Genomic DNA, 17672 nt, shown 5'->3' with positions numbered 1-17672 from the left:
CTCCACTTGTATTTGACACCCACTATTGTATTTGACCGTAGAAGCTACTGAGGGAATTATATTCTGTTGTCTTGTATGTGGAAGTTTAAGAATAATAAATTATGGTAAGTTGCATGAAAGGCATTACATCAATTCAGAGGAGAATATGTTACAGATTTATTTTCATCTTCAATTTGTGTTTCATGACTGTTGGCTTAAAACACATTTTCCTAGGCTGGCAATAGTGTGCACTATATTTAAAAAGTCAGATTCTTTTTTGAAATTTTATGTATCTGTTTTATTTAAAAGAGTTTCTGAACTTTTGTTTTTTCTTGTTTTAATTTGCAGTATTACTTTACTGTTCTATTTGGCCATGAAGGGCAGAAGCCACTGGAGCTCCGTTGTGAGGATGAAGTTGATGGAGATGAATGGGTAGAAGCTATTCACCAAGCTAGGTATGAAACCTGATCATTGATCTTAACCTCCGTTTTATTATAAACAAATTGTTAGTAATTTAAAAATCTAAATTCACTCACTCTCTAAACAAAAATACATTTTACAGTGTATTGGATGTATATTACTTGCAATTCATGGGTATGTTACAGAAAAAATGTGTTTATTAGTTTGTGCATACAGCGCAGTATTTTATCATTTGCAAGTGATTGTGTTCAGTTGGAACTTGTTCAAGAATGCCCTTTTACTGGAAACAACTCCTACAGTTAGTGTCCATCAAAGGCAAAGTGTGCTGTATGAATGAAGAAATAAGTGATCTGCTGAATGAATGAATCAGTGTTCAAAAGCTCTTACACAGGAATAAATGTAAGAAACCATTGTCAAGCCAGTTTTATGATATTATGATAAAATTTCTTCTTCAAAAATGAAGTTCTGAATGATGGTCAGTCTTGTGAATGGCAGGCATAGTAGTGCTTGCAGCCATGCAGTAATATTTCCCCGAGAAAAGTATGATTGACAAATATGCAAGCTTTACAGTTTAAACTAAAAGAAAATCTGCTAACTGCGGGTTTGAGACATGGGCTGCAGAGGCAAGTGTCTTTGCTGAAATGCACTTTCTCCAGCCTCCTCTCTTACATACTAACCTCAGCTAATCTACAATACCATGGTAACGCACTAGGAAGAAGACAGTTTCTGAGTTGCTTAGAACCTAAGCCATGTAAACAGAAGTGGTTGCGTTTTATAACTAAAAAGAAACAACACCAGGGAGCAGTTTTTAATTTAGATCCTCTGAAATTAGTCCCTGCAGCACCAGGCCCTGTCTCTTCTAGACACCCAGTCTCTGGATCTTTATCATTTTCGTAGTGGTGGTACCTGACTGAACAGGTCTTATGCTTTCTTGGAAAGCACCTGCTGCATTGTGGTATCACGAGCCACATTTTGCATAATAGTCCTGTCAGTGAGCACATTATTTCAGAAATGGAGAAGATACGGGGTGTTGAGTTCTCAGCCCATAACACCAGCAGACAGTTCTATGTTGTTCAGGTGAGATGAGAGAACTGTTCACCTTGCTACTGAATTTGGGTCAATTTCTTTTGTGAAGTATGACAGCAAGGAAAGGAAGAAAAGAGTTTGACTTTTTTGCCTCGTGTTAAGGGCATCTGGGGAAAGCAGGATCCTGGAGCATGTTCCCTTTTCTGAGGATAGTTTTCTTCCTTTCTGTTGCCTGGTATGAAAGGCTCATAACCAAGAAGAGCTCACAACACTGAGTTACAATTTCTTCTTAGGACATTGATTCCATAAAAATATCACACATGAATTTCCATGGCAGCACTTAACAAAATATTAAGCCAGCTTTAAAAAACATGCAATTGAAAATATTGACAAACTTGCTCAGAAGAGGTTAGTCTTGAATTTTGCATCCGCCAGATTGTTACCAGCGCAACATTCAGAAGAGTAAGACTCTGTTCTGCTAAGGAAGAGATCAGTGTGTTTATCTCCCTTGTATAATATAACTTTTTCACTTCTATTTGTGCTTATCATCTGAAGCGACAGTTATAATAATATGGAACAATGGACATAACTTTGAGGAGTATTGTATCAGAAACAGTGGCTTGTATCAGAAACAGTGTGACCAGCAGGGCTAGGGAGGTGATCGTCCCCCTGTACTCGGCTCTGGTGAGGCCGCACCTCGAGTGCTGTGTTCAGTTTTGGGCCCCTCGCTACAAGAAGGACATCGAGGTGCTTGAGCGGGTCCAAAGAAGGGCGACGAAGCTGGTGAGGGGCCTGGAGAACAAGTCCTACGAGGAGCGGCTGAGGGAGCTGGGCTTGTTCAGCCTGGAGAAAAGGAGGCTCAGGGGTGACCTTATTGCTCTCTACAGATACCTTAAAGGAGGCTGTAGTGAGGTGGGGGTTGGCCTGTTCTCCCACATGCCTAGTGACAGGACGAGGGGGAATGGGCTAAAGTTGCGCCAGGGAAGTTTTAGGTTAGATGTTAGGAAGAACTTCTTTACTGAAAGGGTTGTGAGGCACTGGAACAGGCTGCCCAGGGAGGTGGTGGAGTCACCATCCCTGGAAGTCTTCAAAAGACATTTAGATGTAGAGCTTAGGGATATGGTTTAGTGGGGACTGTTAGTGTTAGGTCAGAAGTTGGACTCGATGATCTTGAGGTCTCTTCCAACCTAGAAATTCTGTGATTCTGTATTCTCAGGGCCCTATGTCATTTGAGAGATTTTTAATTAATTATTTTTTATGTATTATTCTTCATAGGTTTTAAATGTTCTATTGTTTAAATTTCCTGTTATTTAAATTTCTGAAAATTTTGGGGGACTTGGTCATTGCTTTTCATGTTCTAGTATTATATCTTGAGAAAATACCTGCAAGCACCAAAAACTCTGCGGAAACTTTGCTGCTGAACATGGAGTGTTGGACACTCTTGTGGTTACCTCATTATTCTGATGTTTTTCTACTTCGGTGCAAATTCCTTTATTTTTGCTTTGTGTTGTACCTAGCAAAAAACACCTGGAGCTGCATAACAGTTACTTGACCAAATAATAGTTACTTGAGTTTCACTAAAGATATATAAATATATAACTGAGAAGTAGAAATAATAGTTTTAGGCTATTCCCTAACATTTTTGACAACTTAATTAAATAAAAAATAATAAAACAATGTTGTCTCGGGGGTTAATTTTTCCTTCATCATAACTGCAGAATTTTTTCTTGTTTGTCTTTATTTTTGACATATGGGGAGAAGTTGCAGAAGCAATTTTTTGAGTCTCCAGCTTTTTGTTTGAGACATAAGATGTTTCTGACCCTTCCCTCAGACCTTTGTTTTGAATTGCTAAGTGACAGTTTGTGTAGCCTTTGGAGATACTTTTTTGCAATATCTCAGATATCTTAGGTAAAAATCTGAGGAGGTGTTAAGAACATCCCCCCTTACCATTAAACTGAAAGTAGGTGTGGGAATATCTTGTTCTGGGTGAATACATTGGTGATGGCAATCCATGTTTTAGATGAGACAAAGTAGGTTGGCTTTTTTGTGTTGTGGGTTTGTTTACTTTGTTTTGTTTTAGATTAATGTATACAAAATCTAATTTTGGATTGCTTTTTATGACTTTTTGCCAAATGCATGCTTGCAGTCATCAGAGTCTCTTTCATGTGGTTTAATTTGCAAGGTACAAACATAGACTTGAAAAAATAGCCCTTTCCATCTTATTATATACACGTCCCACTTCAATAATTAGTTGTTTTTTTTTTTTGTTTTTTTTTGGATGCAAATAAATAATTAAAGACTTTCTGCACTGGCATTGTCTATTGTTTCTTGGAAGATTTCACTATGGGTGGTATGTTACTGCTTATTACTTAGGGAGTACTGTACACACTCTTCGAGAGCTGGCAGGCTTTTTTTGTGCTGCAGTTAGATTCTGCAGTGCTTGTGTTCACCTCCATACAGCCTCCTCCTCATCTGAGGGAGGATGGCTTATCAGCTTGCAATAGGATATGCAATTCAACATATTCTACTGGGACTCCATTCACTGTGCGCTACACCTGCTTTTCATTTTATTTCAATTCTTAGTGTTTCAAGTTTTCCGTAATACCCAGAGTGGTGGAGTAATGTTTACTTCTTCCGAATTACACTTCGTTACTGGTGGATTCGTTCTTGGCAAACCCTGGCTCCTCCATCAGTGACTGCAAGTGGGATTTCTGTCTGGCAATTTTGTTCCAGAACTTGTTCTCTTATGCAAAACTCTGTTTCACCATCAGTAGACTGCAACTGTCTTTTTACCTTCTCTTACACATTCTTCTATGGTTTTAATATATATTTTTTTGCATTTAACTGAAAATCTGTTAGGTTTCATTTTTTAATGTGTATGCAGTACTCATCATTTTTTTTTTTGGTATTTTCTACTTTACATTATTGGAAAATCTTGAACTAAGCACCCCAGGCTGTAGTTTTGCATATGCTTTAAACCTGCACAAGCCCACATTGCTCCTGAAAGAAACAGCTGTCATTCTGCTCAGTCAGCCATTCATTCCCACACCTTTACCAACCCTTCCCTCAGGCTGCCACAAGTGTGAACTTAATTGGGAAACTGATATGCACTAAAAAGAATGATGTGTTGCTTGTTCTTTGCCAGCTTAGCTTTAATTTGTCTCAGTTCACTGGATCTGCTCACTACACATCCACACAGTACACCTGTGTTCACCACGCAAGGAGAAGGGAAATAGATGGGTGAGACGTAGGAGAGCAAGAGTGCTGTGTGGGTGAGAAGAGTGGGAGTGTATCTTTCAGCTACTTTGCTGTTTAAAGCATATGATGAACTACTGCCCTCAAATTAGCAGCTCTTAAAGAAAAGGATCATTCTTCAAGTTTGTTGGCACACTTTGCCTGATAATGCAGGGTGTATTTCGCAGAGCATTTTGCAGACAGTTCTAAGCTCAGCGTGCTCGCTCAGAGCTGCCCAGAAGCTCACAGCAAGCACCTTTGCTACTAATGCATTCACAGTGTACAGGTAATAATAACAACAATTGTGTTGTGTCCAGTTGGCTGGGAACAGATCTGAAAGGATTTTAGTAATTCTTAGAACATGTGCAAAGCAGTCTTATATCTGCCTTTCAAATAATGTCTGACTAGATCCACAGAACAAAATAACAAGGGTTGCCAGATCTGGTAGCGTGACAGAAGCAATGCTGCCTCTCCTTCCTACCCAGGCTGAACCAGAGGTGAGCCTCAGCATGTATTCCCAACACAGATGAGCACACATGCAAACATAGCTGACTACACAGACCAGCACAGGCAGAAACATGCAGCACCGTTGCAGGCATGGACATCATCATCAGCCTTATCCAGTTTCCTTTCCTGGCTGATCAGGTTGAAGGTATGTTAAATGGAAAAATATGCATACATACAATACGGATCCCTCAAATAAACAGCCTATACATTCAGTCTGTCCAGGAACTGGCCCTGGATCCTTGGTCTCCCCTGTTGCTGGAAGCTGGAAATGTGCACTCCAGGCCTCCAGTCCCACTTCAGTTGCTGGTCCTCAGTCCACCTCGCTGAGGGGTGAGGATTGCTCCAGTGACTGGCCTTATACACTCAGCCTAGCTGGTATCTGGCCCTTGGATATGCTCATTTCCAGCTGTCACAGAGAAACACACGTGTGCAAATGCATTTCTTAGTCAGTCACCCAACCTCACGGTCTTCTCAGTAGCTGAACAGGATCTTCAGTGGCAGTAGACAACTTGCAGACTCTCTGATGATCTCAGTTGTGCTGCCTCTTCAGTACCAAGTTTCCAAGGATCTCATCTGATCCACTGGCTAGCCTGGCCTGATACTCACTAGCAATTGCTCTCTGACACACACACACACAATATGCACGCACCTCTGCCTCTCCAGGTAGTTACTGGCACTGCAGACACAGGGCCCCATGGCCTGCAGTCCCAACTGCACATGCTGGCACTTAGAGCTCCATGCATGCTTATACAGAGTTCTCTGACCCAGGCAAACAGACACTGAGTTCAATGCAAAGACAGCAGACTGTGCTGGGCATGGCCAGACGGGTGTACTGTGCCGTCAATCTCTTTACATGTGAGTTTTCATCTCCTTTTATTCCTGTAACTGTCTGCTTTCCTCCTCTTGTTCTGTGAACCTCCTTGAGCTCTCCCTTTCCTTGCCCTTGGTTCCTCCTATAAGCATGCTATAATGAGTCTTGTACAGCATTATGTAGTATATTTCATACCTCTGTAGGAAAAACGTTTTCAGCTTAAAATGTGATCCAGAGAGCTTTTCCACTGACTCAGCTTGACGGATTTCTCTTTGTCAATGACAGGAGCTGGGTATTTGTTTCTTGACTGGGCCATTGGGGTTCCCCTGCCTGACACTGTGACCATTCCTGTGGAGGTGGACCATTAAAGGGCTGGTTGGTCTATGATAGCCATGGGAGTAGCCAGGACAGGGGGCTCAGATTATTTGGGTTTGTTAAAATCTGTCTTTTGTCACACACCCTAACATTTCCATCCTTAGAAAAAGAACAAGAGAGGACTGTGCCACCTGTGCTTCTTGCACCTGGAAACCTGTCTTATCCCTCAGGAGAGCTATGTTCCTGTAGCTGACATCTTTGCAAAATACTCCTTAAGTTCATGAGGGGTGCTTGCATGTCTTGGCAGATAAGTTCCTGTTGTGTTTCCCTTCTCTGTCATTTCCGCATGAGCCCACAACGCTTTAGGTAGACAAAAAGCTCCAAAGGCTGTGATAATTATATTGGTAATTATGGCTGTCCAGGTGATTGGTGTGGTAGTTGTTTTCTAAGTAAATCCTTGAAATCCCACCAATCCCATCCTCCTGAGACAGTAGCTACAAGTTCTTAACAGCTCAGTGGAGCCTCAGTTCATGCAGTGAGGAGTATCCCTTCCCATTGTATTTGGTCTGTACTTTATAGCTGCTGTTGAATTATGTCCCAGTTTTGCATAAGGGAGTAATGTGCCTTTCTGCCCAAGTTTGTTTGTAGATGAATTCCTATAGTGAGATTTTCTTGGATAAAAGAGTACCAGAACAACTGAAACAGCTGCTCATTTTGCGTTAGTTGTAGTGGGCTCCATGTTTTGGAGTTTGATGGGTAATGCATTGATTAATGATGTGTGCTTTCAGGATTGTCTCACTGTCTCATAAGAGGGTAGCATTCCCCTCCAAGTTATCCATGGTCCTAGAGCGATTCCCCAACTCACCTGGCTTGGTTTCACAAACTTTCCAGTGGCTGTTGGGGCCACTCTTTTGAAAGGCTTTATGCTGCAGTTTATTTCCATATCTCAGTTAGGAAAATCAAGAGCTGTTTGGGGTGTGGACTTTGCATGTTTCCCAGTATATCACCCCCTACGCCTCACCCTGATTGCTGTAGTTGTTCATTAGTCCAAGTGCCATTTTCCATCTGTTTGACTGGAAATCAGCCGACACCAGTTTTACAGCCTTTCTAAACAGCTGTCCTAGTGTGTCTGAAAGTCCATCTTAATTTTATATCTTACAGTAAGCCCCAGCCCTGTAACTCACAGCCGTAGGTCATCTTTGATATACCATATGATAAGGAATTCATTAAAGCTTAATTGTAATTGTGTACAGGTGGTCTCACAAGTCACATTGTCACAGTCATAGGGATGGATTGTGTAAATTTTGTTGTAACATTTACCATCCACTGTGTGGGTGTTAGTATGATAGTAGACTTAAAAACCTGGCTGGAAGCTGTTCTTCCTTTGGTGAGGATTCCTATAACTGCTTGAGGGTAGTTCAAATTGGCAGATGGATTTGCAATTTCTTTTGCATACAACACCCCCAAAGTCAAGTTGCCTGCTTTTCACAAAGAACTGATTAGGTTGCATTTTGTATTTCATATCTTTAGGGGATTTGATAGAGTCATAAATAGTTGTGCCCAGGGTCCACTGCATGTTTTTTTTCAGCTACCTGAATAGTTTTAGTACAATTAACACTCAGTACAAAGAATCATAGAATCATTCAGGTTGGAAAACACTTCCAAGAGCATCTAGTCCAACCGTTAACCTACTACTGAACATGTCCACCACTGAACCATGCTATTAAGCACCACATCTACACATTTCTTGAAGACCCCCAGGGATGGTGACAAAAACACTTCCCTGGGCAGCCCATTCCAATGCCACACAACCCTTTCAGTAAAGAAATTTATCCTAATATCTAACCTAAAGCTTCCCTGGCACAGATAACCATAATTCTGTTCTTAATTCAGTACAAAAATCCATTATATTTGCTGATATCACTACTGGAGACTTCTATCTTCATCTGCTTCTACAAAAGAGAGTTCCTAACAATGAGACACTTACTAAATTTCTGCATTTTTCCTATATTTTCTGAGCATGTCAACTCCCATGGGGTCTAAATGAGGCATATTTTTTTCAGGACATACTTTGTTTCTGCCTATCTCTATGTGCTAGGTAGTGATCAGTCAAAGCTTAAGGTTCTTGTAGTTATCTGCCTCTGCGTGCAATAGTAACAGGTAGGTATAGCCTCACCTTTCAGATTGCTCAGTCTTTGAGTCTTACTACCTATTGTGATAAAGTTGCAGAATTGCTTCTCTCAGTAAAATGTTAATACCACCTCACAGAAATCCATGGTTCATAGTAGTTGTTCCCTTCTGTTAAACAATGTGTTAACAAGAGAACTAGATCCAGGCTGTCTTCCTACAGGTTGTTTTAGGAATTTTTCATCTGCCTTTGACATTTGAATGCTTTGGTACCATTTTCTTTAATGACTGATTTTGTATACATGTATAATCAATTAGAAGCCTGCTGATTCATTATTGAAGCCATGCCCTATTTGAAGGCTCCAGGGATTATGCTGGATATACACATTAGCAATTTAGGCATGATCTCTTAACTCTTAAATGCAAAGAAAGGGTTGAAAAATGCAGAGAAAAGGGTTGTTAGAACTGAGAGAACTGTATTCCAAAATCATGTAATTTTCATTTCCCAGGACAAGTAGCAGTTCTGAGAACAAAAATGTCTCACCTATTCTAAGTTACTGATGGTGTACATAGGTTTTTCTAATTAACTCCTTTTTGTACTGCTAATTATAGAAATGAAGGAAATGTTTGATTTTCAGGCTGAGACTGACATTTTATTCAGCCAAGGCCACTATCCAAGCAAAATATACTATATACATCTCAAAAAGTAAAAAAAAAAAAGAAACTTTTCAGTCTTTCACAGTAAAGTTCTCATTCTCTAGTAAAGAAAGACTAATGCATCTTAAGAAACTGAAAAATCTGGATGAAATTTCTTCCCCTGAAGGAGAAAAATAAAAATAATAAAAAAGTAAAAGAAAAACATTGTATATGTTAGTACTCTGAATCTTACGTCAGTTCTTACTATAGCAGCTGTTCACCCCTTATGATTCTGTGTTTTCCTTGTTCTTAAATAAAGACAAATTCAAATCTCTCTCTTTTTTTTTTTTTTTTTTTTTTACTGGAAACATTTTGTAGTGAAAGCAAGAAAGAAAATTTTTAAAAGGAAAAATATCAAAAAAAAAAAAAGGTGTGGGGAGGGAGGCCTGTCACCTGTCACCTATTTGGATCTGCCTCTGGATAGAAAAGTCTACTCCTCATGTTAAATGTAAATCAAAGTGGTGCTTCAGGTGCTAAGGACTAAATTTTCCTCTCAGTTACATATGTTTTTGTCTTTGTAACATTTCTTACCATTGTAAAAGTTCAAGTGCTGTCTGTGTGTCTAACTTAGACACTTCTCATCATTTGCAAATGCTTCTTAAGATGCAAGGAGACTAAGTATTATGGTTCTGAAAAAACAAACAAACAAACCACAGTTCTTGAAAAACAGAAAAGATCATTAATAAACATTTTTAAAGCACTAAATCTCTTATGTTATTACCTTTTGTTCCACATAAGGTATATGGATTGCTCCATAGTAGATTTTTCAGAGATGGTGTTTTATTTGTTGGAAGAGATGCTCAGTGACTATTTTGGCTATTTATTGTTTACAGTTGCAGTGGTAAAAATATGAAATTAAATGCGGTTGAATTGAATTCACTTACTATTCTTCTCATAATACATTAAAGGAGGAAAAACTTTTGCTTTATGGTGGCTGTGGGAACTCATTCTATTTTAAATCTAAGCTTGCTTTTTAGGTTAAGCAGTGAATTTAATAGATGTACTAAACAGTGCCCCCACAAGTATGCAACTCTGATAATACCAATTGAATTGGCAGTAAATATATATATTGAAAATGATGAAGAGGATGCATATTGCTACATTTATAAAAGCAGCACAGTATTTAATAGGAAATGATTGTTTTTAAATGAGTGCCGTAACAAGCGGAAAGAAATCAAAAAAGAAAAGATGTGCAATCCAAAAATCCCATCTGTCAAATCCTGTGCAAATATGATAGCAGGAAAGTTATGATAGATCATAAAATAATAAAAGATCACTTGCCAAATTTTAGGCCTTAGTTCTGCTGTGTTTTGTGTTTGGTCTTTATCTTGAAAATCACAGAACCCCAGAATGGCTTTGGTTGGAAGAGACCCTAAAGACCATCTAGTTCCAACCCCCCTGCCATGGGCAGGGACACTTCCCACCAGACCAGGCTTCTCAAGGCCCAATTCCAGCACTTCCAGGTTCTCCTCCACAGGGCTCCTCTCTATCCATTCATTGTCCAGCCAGTATTTTTGCTTGGGATTGCCCTAGCCCAGGTGCAGGACCTTTCACGTGGCCTTGTTGAACTCCAGAGGTTGGCACAGGCCCACCTCTCAGGCCTGCCATCGTTCCTCTGGGTGGCATCCCTTCCCTCCAGCAGGTTGATTACACTGCTCAGCTAGAGTGAGTGGCTATTTAAATCCCAGAGGAACAAGATTCCAGAGGTTAGGTAAAGAGGCTGTATGTGTCTGTAGATTTTGCTGAATCATTGCCAGCAAACAAGCAGTTCATAGGACTATACTTTTTCGCACATTTATCTGTCAGAGAGACTGAATCACATGAAAGATCAGTATGGTGAAGATGTTGAACAGGAACAGCTGATTTCTCCTTTATCTCAAGTTGTAAAGAGTACTTCCTATATGATCATGGAATGGCTTGGGCTGGAAGGGACCTTAAACTTTGTCTAGTTCCAACCCCCTGCTGCAGGCAGGGACACCTCCCACTGGACCACCTGGGCAACCTGTTCCAGTTCCTCACCACCCTCTGAGTGAAGAATTTCCTCTTAACCTTTAATCTAAATCTAAATCTAAATCTCTTTTAGTTTAAAGCTATTGATGCTCGTCACGGCTCTGGTTGTGATATTTAATTGCTTTATGGACACTGTTCCTTTTCAGGAAAATACTAATTGATGGAAAGTAGCTAAAAGATAAAAGAAAGGACTGATAGCACAGTTCCTGTTACTAATTAGATTAAATGCATTTATTTGAGTAATATCAAACTGACCTCATTGATAAAATAGGTATTAGCAAACCAAAATAATAATGTTGAAGGTTATTATGGGAATTCTTCTTGAAGAAACCTGAGAGGTAGAGAGAATTAGAAATAGTTCAGATGAAGTATCAAATGCTTCTCCCAAATCCCCACAAATGACAGGAAGAGGGGAAAAAAAACAAACAAAAAAAAGTGCAGCCCTTAAAATAATTAAAGAAATTGAATGAATAGAGTTCTTGAGCTTAAGCTGAAAATTAGAAGCTTTTAAAAAGATCAGTACAATTATCTTGCTTTGGGTTCTGTGATAGTGGATACTGTTGACTCCTATCTCTAAAAAGATTATTGAACACTTCATAGGTTTGGATTATTTATGACTAAGCTATTAATTTTATATTAGGTCAAACAAATGCACGTTTGCAGATTTCTTGTCATTAATGTGATTTTTTTTTTCTGTCAATATTCCATAAGGAAATATGAAAGACAACATCTGGCTACTTTTACTAAATTAAATGTTTTCCTTTTTAGTTATTCAGATATTCTGATTGAAAGGGAGGTACTGATGCAGAAGTACATTCATCTTGTGCAAATTGTAGAGACTGAGAAAATTGCAGCCAATCAACTTCGACATCAGCTTGAAGATCAAGACACAGAAATTGAAAGACTTAAATCTGAGGTATGTGACAGAATCATCAAACAACCAATCAATTGTAATGTTTTGCTGTGTCCATTATAATCATTTCTAATATTTCTGTAATATTTGCAAAAATAACCGTACCCAGTAAGGTCTACATGTAATAGTCTTATGAACCCTTGGCTAGATGTTTTTCTTAGAAATATTACAGGCAGAAAATCTGATTGGATTACTACATTGTCAGAGAATTTAAGATGACATGTTGCTTTGCAATATTGATCCCACTGATGGTATTATTTCCCACCTGTCTTCACACGTGGTATTTGGTCCTCTAAACCCTGTCTTTGGTTGTGATATTATTGTGGACCATTCCAAGCTACTCTGTTTCATTGAATGTTAAAAGTTTTGTTGCAGTTCTGAGCTGAGAAGGTCTGAAAGACACACTTCATTTTGAGAGGAGAAGCATATCTCTTTTGGTCCTTCTGTCATCTAGATCAAAAGCCTTGTTTGTTTTCTGAGAATTGTGTTTATATCCCTGTGACCAAAAATGTGCTTGTCATTCCATGCAGCTTTAACAGTCTTTAGGAAGAGCTTTTGAAGAAGGCAAAGAGATTTTTCTATTAGTTCTGTAGCAAATAATTTAGTTGCATTGAAAAATCATTTAATGAATGGTTGTTTTTGTCAGATTATAGCTCTCAATAAAACAAAAGAAAGAATGCGACCTTATCAAGGCAACCAGGAAGATGAGGATCCAGATATTAAAAAAATTAAAAAGGTAAATATGCAATATTCTGTGTTTGAAAGGAGAAAAATGGAATGTGGGAGGTTGCTTGTGTATTTTAGTCTGTCTAGTTTTGCATTCAGGTACTGTTTGATTAAGTACGCTCAACTGTCCAGATGTCTTTTGACCTGATCCTACTCAAACCACATAAATTATATCAACTTAATACATTTCAGGGGCTATTTATCCCTGAGAGTCTTTGTTACTTCAATATTTGGTTTTACTTTGTTTATATTCAGTTGATTAGAGAAGGTTGCACTTTGCATTTGACTGCTTATGAAGGGTGAAATTCAGTCATTGGCTATGTCCTGCGGGAATCAAGAATGTAGTAACTTTATACTACTTTCTTATAAAAATGCTTATAAAGATATAAAAGAATAGCTTAAATTGCGTAATTTCTTTTCTGCTATATGGACTTAGTTTCACTACCCGTTTCTGGGTCACATAGTCTAAGTCAGGTATTGAGTTGGTATGAATTTTCCTTTCCATACAGATTTAACATTGTAATAGAGCCAGAAATACCTCTTTTAGTACAAGGAGAGTTCTGATTCTGATTCACTGCATTCTATATCTTGATTGTTTTGACAGTTGCCCCTCCCCCCTCCTTTTTTTTTTTTTTTAAGTTATTTATTCAGAGTAAACTGTTACCAGTGAAATTTTTCATTTCTCTTTCAAAATGAATGATCATCACATCAAGGTCAAGGAAAAGACATACTGAAGTTTTCTGTGACCAGAAGTAGACCTTTTATGTAGTCTTTTGTCCACTTGTAACTTCAATCGGTATTATACCTAAGTAGATTTTTCTGTGACATATTATTTTCTGTGACCTCTTAAAAATGGCAAATATCTGACTTTTCTTTATAATGGTATCGCTGGCCTAGGTGTCTGATATTAAACAGCATATGTAGCTTTAAATGCAAACATTAAGTAGTATCTATACAAAACAAAAATCAAACAGCCTAACAGCTGTTTCAGAATTGTGTCAATGCTGATACAAAATCTATTTTGAAATGCGTTCCATGAAAACCATGAAAACAATATGATTGAGGATATAAGAAAGTGAGAAATATGTAAGGGGAAGTAAAAGGAGTTAAAATAATCTGGGCAGATAACCTGGATAGTTGTGCTGACAGGAAGAGTATATGAAAAGGTACAACCTTTGAGCCTGCGGTAAAAGTTACTTTGATATATATATGGTTGGGAAACAAATATTACCAACATTATCAAATGCTTGTGTGGCTTCTATTATTAAATAGATATCTAAAAAATATAATTCAGGAACAATTATGGATCAGTAATGTTTTAGAGGGCAACATATTTACTTTTTTGACAAGCATTTCACACATACAGTTATTTCTACAGTGAAAAACTTATTTTAAGTAATTTAATTCTTCTTTTCTACTTGGTGTTTTTTTAGGTTCAGAGCTTTATGCGGGGCTGGCTATGCAGAAGAAAATGGAAGACTATTGTCCAGGATTATATTTGTTCTCCTCATGCAGAAAGTATGAGAAAAAGGAATCAGATAGTTTTTAACATGGTTGAGGCTGAATCTGAATATGTGCATCAACTTTATGTTCTTGTGAACTGTTTTCTGAGGCCCTTAAGAATGGCTGCAAGTTCAAAGAAGCCACCTATCAGTCACGATGACGTCAGTAGTATTTTCCTCAACAGGTAAGTGTTTTTTTTTTTAAGTTGCTTTTAGGGATTTGCCTGACCACTTCTTCCCATTCTGCTTGAATTTTCAGTAGTGAAGTTTGGCATTTTGTTGTTGTTGCTGTTCTGATGTAAGTAATGTGACTGAGGAGGACCACATTTCCTTAGGGTAAAAGGAAAGGTGCTGTCTGTGATGCTGTTTGAAGCCAGTTAGTCCTCTGTGCCTCCTTACATTCTTTGTCTTCTTTGCTAGAGGAATATAATGCCTCATGGGGCAGTTCTCTTAAATTTCCTGCCACCTTTCTTCTTTCCTTTTCTCTTATGAGAGCAAAATTGGACTTAATGGCCTCATATGATCCAGATAAGACCCTGAGGATGACTATGTCATATTTCCTATTTGCTTTTGCCATGCCTAAGGAACCTCCTTCTCTCTTGCTTGTCTGTTCACATCCTACAAAAAAGAATTGTTCTTTGCATTAAGCATCCAAGTGCCATTTTAATGAGTACGCAAAAATAAGCCAACAGGCATCTAGAATTTGAAACAGGATTGAGATTGCATCCAAGTCTGCCCCAAAATTCTAAGAAAAATAATATGGTGCTTCAGTTATGAGACAGGCTTCCCTTTCATAATAGTTTATGCATAATCGTTTCACTTACAATTGGGATTCCTCTAATGCTGATTCTGCTGACCTCATGAGCTAAAATACAATATTAAGGTTCATGTTATAGAAAAGTTCTAAGCTTCATATTTTGACGAGCAGCAAATAAGAATATAGATGACTACCACTGGCTAGAAGTTTTCTGCATCTTATTGATCCTTTTGTTTAAGAGGAGTATTTACTGTGTATTTACTGAATGCATTGCCAAGGATACTCTATTATTTAACATGTGTGGAACATGTTATTTAGTAGATGCTTCTATTTAAAAGACTAAGCAGTTAGAATATGCTTTCTACAGTAAATACTATGCATTTTGAAAAGATACTATACTAAAAATTTTATACAGTATAATAAAATGAGGCATTTACTTGTATAATAATGACTGTCTTCTATTTTTTTTCTACTGAAGTGCAAAATACACTAATATCCATGAAGTTCCAATATCCAAATGTTCCTCTTTGAATTACAAATGAGAAAATAGACCTGAATTGTCTTTTTTTTTTTTTTTTCTTTAAATACTTGTTTTTCAGTGAAACAATCATGTTTCTTCATGAAATATTTCACCAAGGTTTAAAAGCAAGAATAGCTAATTGGCCTACCTTAATTCTAGGTAAGTTACTGTATTTTCTCTAAGGGTACAATTTTCTTAATTATTGCTAGTGTCCTTTTTGAGTGGAATATGTTTGCAGAAGTAACACCATGTGATCTGGTGTAGTGAATGTTCCATGTGAGCAGTAATATGACTCTCTCGAAGTCCATATACGAGAATGCCTCTGGGTTAGCCTCTACGCTAAGCATTGTTTAGACATGGGCCCCTGAATTTTCAGTGATATTAGCTGATTACTAATCAGAACAACTGTATTTTGGCAGGTGGAGGAACCAAGTTTAATGCTTCTAAAATCTCAGTACTGATTACAGTAATTCACTTCCATAGAACATAGTAGTTTCTTTAAAAATACATTCCAAGAGATGGGTAGCTGGAAAAAAAAAGCATTTTTTGACTTTTTCTAGCTGACTTATTTGACATTCTGCTGCCAATGCTGAACATATATCAAGAATTTGTTCGGAATCATCAATATAGTCTACAAGTACTGGCAAACTGTAAGCAAAACAGAGATTTTGACAAACTCTTGAAGCAATATGAAGCCAACCCAGCATGTGAGGGGCGAATGCTGGAAACTTTCCTTACTTACCCCATGTTTCAGGTAGTCTCTGTACATTTTTTTCACTGTTTGTTTTTATTGTTTGGTTGAATCATTTTGTGTTACTGAAATTCTGATTAATAGAAGATGCTTTTTGCTTAACTAAAGTAGTCTTGTGCAAATTAATTTAGCTTTCATTTATTTATTAGGCACTGCCTGTAGAGATCTTTTCTCCAACTACACTGATTCAGCTCTATCCAGAATCTTGTGTACGTTCAAGGAGAATGTTAGATGAGGACTAGTGCCAAACAAAAAAGAAAAGTTGAGAAACAAATTCTCAATTTCTGACCTGCTGCAGGGATATGCAGCAATGTAACTGGTATAACAAGCTAGAACAACCACAAGCATTTTACAAGGAATACTCTTGGAAACCATTTTGTTCTCCAGTGACCTGGTCTTTAGAAAATGAACAATATTCTGCAGAAGTTTTGAAAACTTTTTTAGCCTTGTGATACTTTGTCTTGATCTGCCTGGATTAATTATTTGCAGCTGTTTTCATAGGTCTATGTTGGTTTGCTGGTTTGAAGATTTTGTGACTTACACATTTGACATAACAATTTACTCATCATTACAACAGTGAACACCCTCAGTTTGTTCAGTTACTGCAAAAGACGTAGAGAGAGAAAAAGAAAAAAGAGGGTCACTGACATTTGTGGTAGTTCTAGTCAGCCGTATTAACCTAAAGGCTATTACCACCTGTAACACTGCATTTGTTCAGCTTTGAATTTGTATGTCATAAAGTTTGGGGATCTTTTGATTGAAAAAAGATTTGAAGAAAGATCTTGGAATTTTAAAGGGGAAATAGAAAATAGGATACAAAACCTATTCAGTATGTGATGGGCACAGTGTCATTGCTGAGGACTTTTCATTTCAGCATAAGAGAAGACACCTCTCCACTTTCTAAATGACTTTTACCCTGTAAAAATAAGTTTACTATAGTATCACTTGGTTCTGTTTAACAATTATGAAACTGCTTTAAGTGATGACAAAGTGAATCAGTGTCATTGTTCTTTTATTCCATCTTTAATGCCCATCAGTACAATGTGAATTCTTTCATTTATATGCTCACAGGTTAGCTGGTATTTTCAAAGTCATAAAAAAATCTAGATGCATGTATCCTATCAAAATTGTGGGAAGGTATACATGGATCTCCCAGAGAGTTCTGAAAGTCTCTGTTGACACATGGATAGCAGCATGAAAACGTGAAATTTATGTCATATTTGTCACTGCCTCTGACCTGATTTTTTTCTTAAAATGTAAGAAAAAAAACTTGTGTTTCTTCAAACTGAGAATGTACCTATGCATATGCAGCCTCTGTCACCTAAAAAAAATAAATTCTAAATAAAACTGCTCACTTTGGCAGGTCTATTTAGAGTTT

At 37.8% G+C, this 17672-nt stretch overlaps 1 protein-coding gene across 3 annotated transcripts in view; it reads left to right on the top strand.

Moving 5' to 3' along the window:
- RASGRF2 (Ras protein specific guanine nucleotide releasing factor 2) overlaps window positions 1–17672 on the top strand; it is a 137524-nt gene that overhangs the window by 41468 nt on the left and 78384 nt on the right. For all 3 annotated transcript variants that reach the window (XM_068666754.1, XM_068666753.1, XM_068666756.1), the window contains exons 2-7: window positions 328–434; window positions 11894–12041; window positions 12685–12774; window positions 14198–14451; window positions 15623–15702; window positions 16104–16297. In XM_068666754.1, the coding sequence (XP_068522855.1) occupies window positions 328–434; window positions 11894–12041; window positions 12685–12774; window positions 14198–14451; window positions 15623–15702; window positions 16104–16297 (873 nt within the window). The remainder of the gene's footprint in view (window positions 1–327; window positions 435–11893; window positions 12042–12684; window positions 12775–14197; window positions 14452–15622; window positions 15703–16103; window positions 16298–17672) is intronic.

Source organism: Anas acuta, chromosome Z (genome assembly GCF_963932015.1).
Source record: "Anas acuta chromosome Z, bAnaAcu1.1, whole genome shotgun sequence".
NCBI classification, from domain to species: domain Eukaryota; kingdom Metazoa; phylum Chordata; class Aves; order Anseriformes; family Anatidae; genus Anas; species Anas acuta.
The sequence above is the reverse complement of the archived record's forward strand: the minus strand, read 5'-3'. Positions and strand labels throughout refer to the sequence as shown.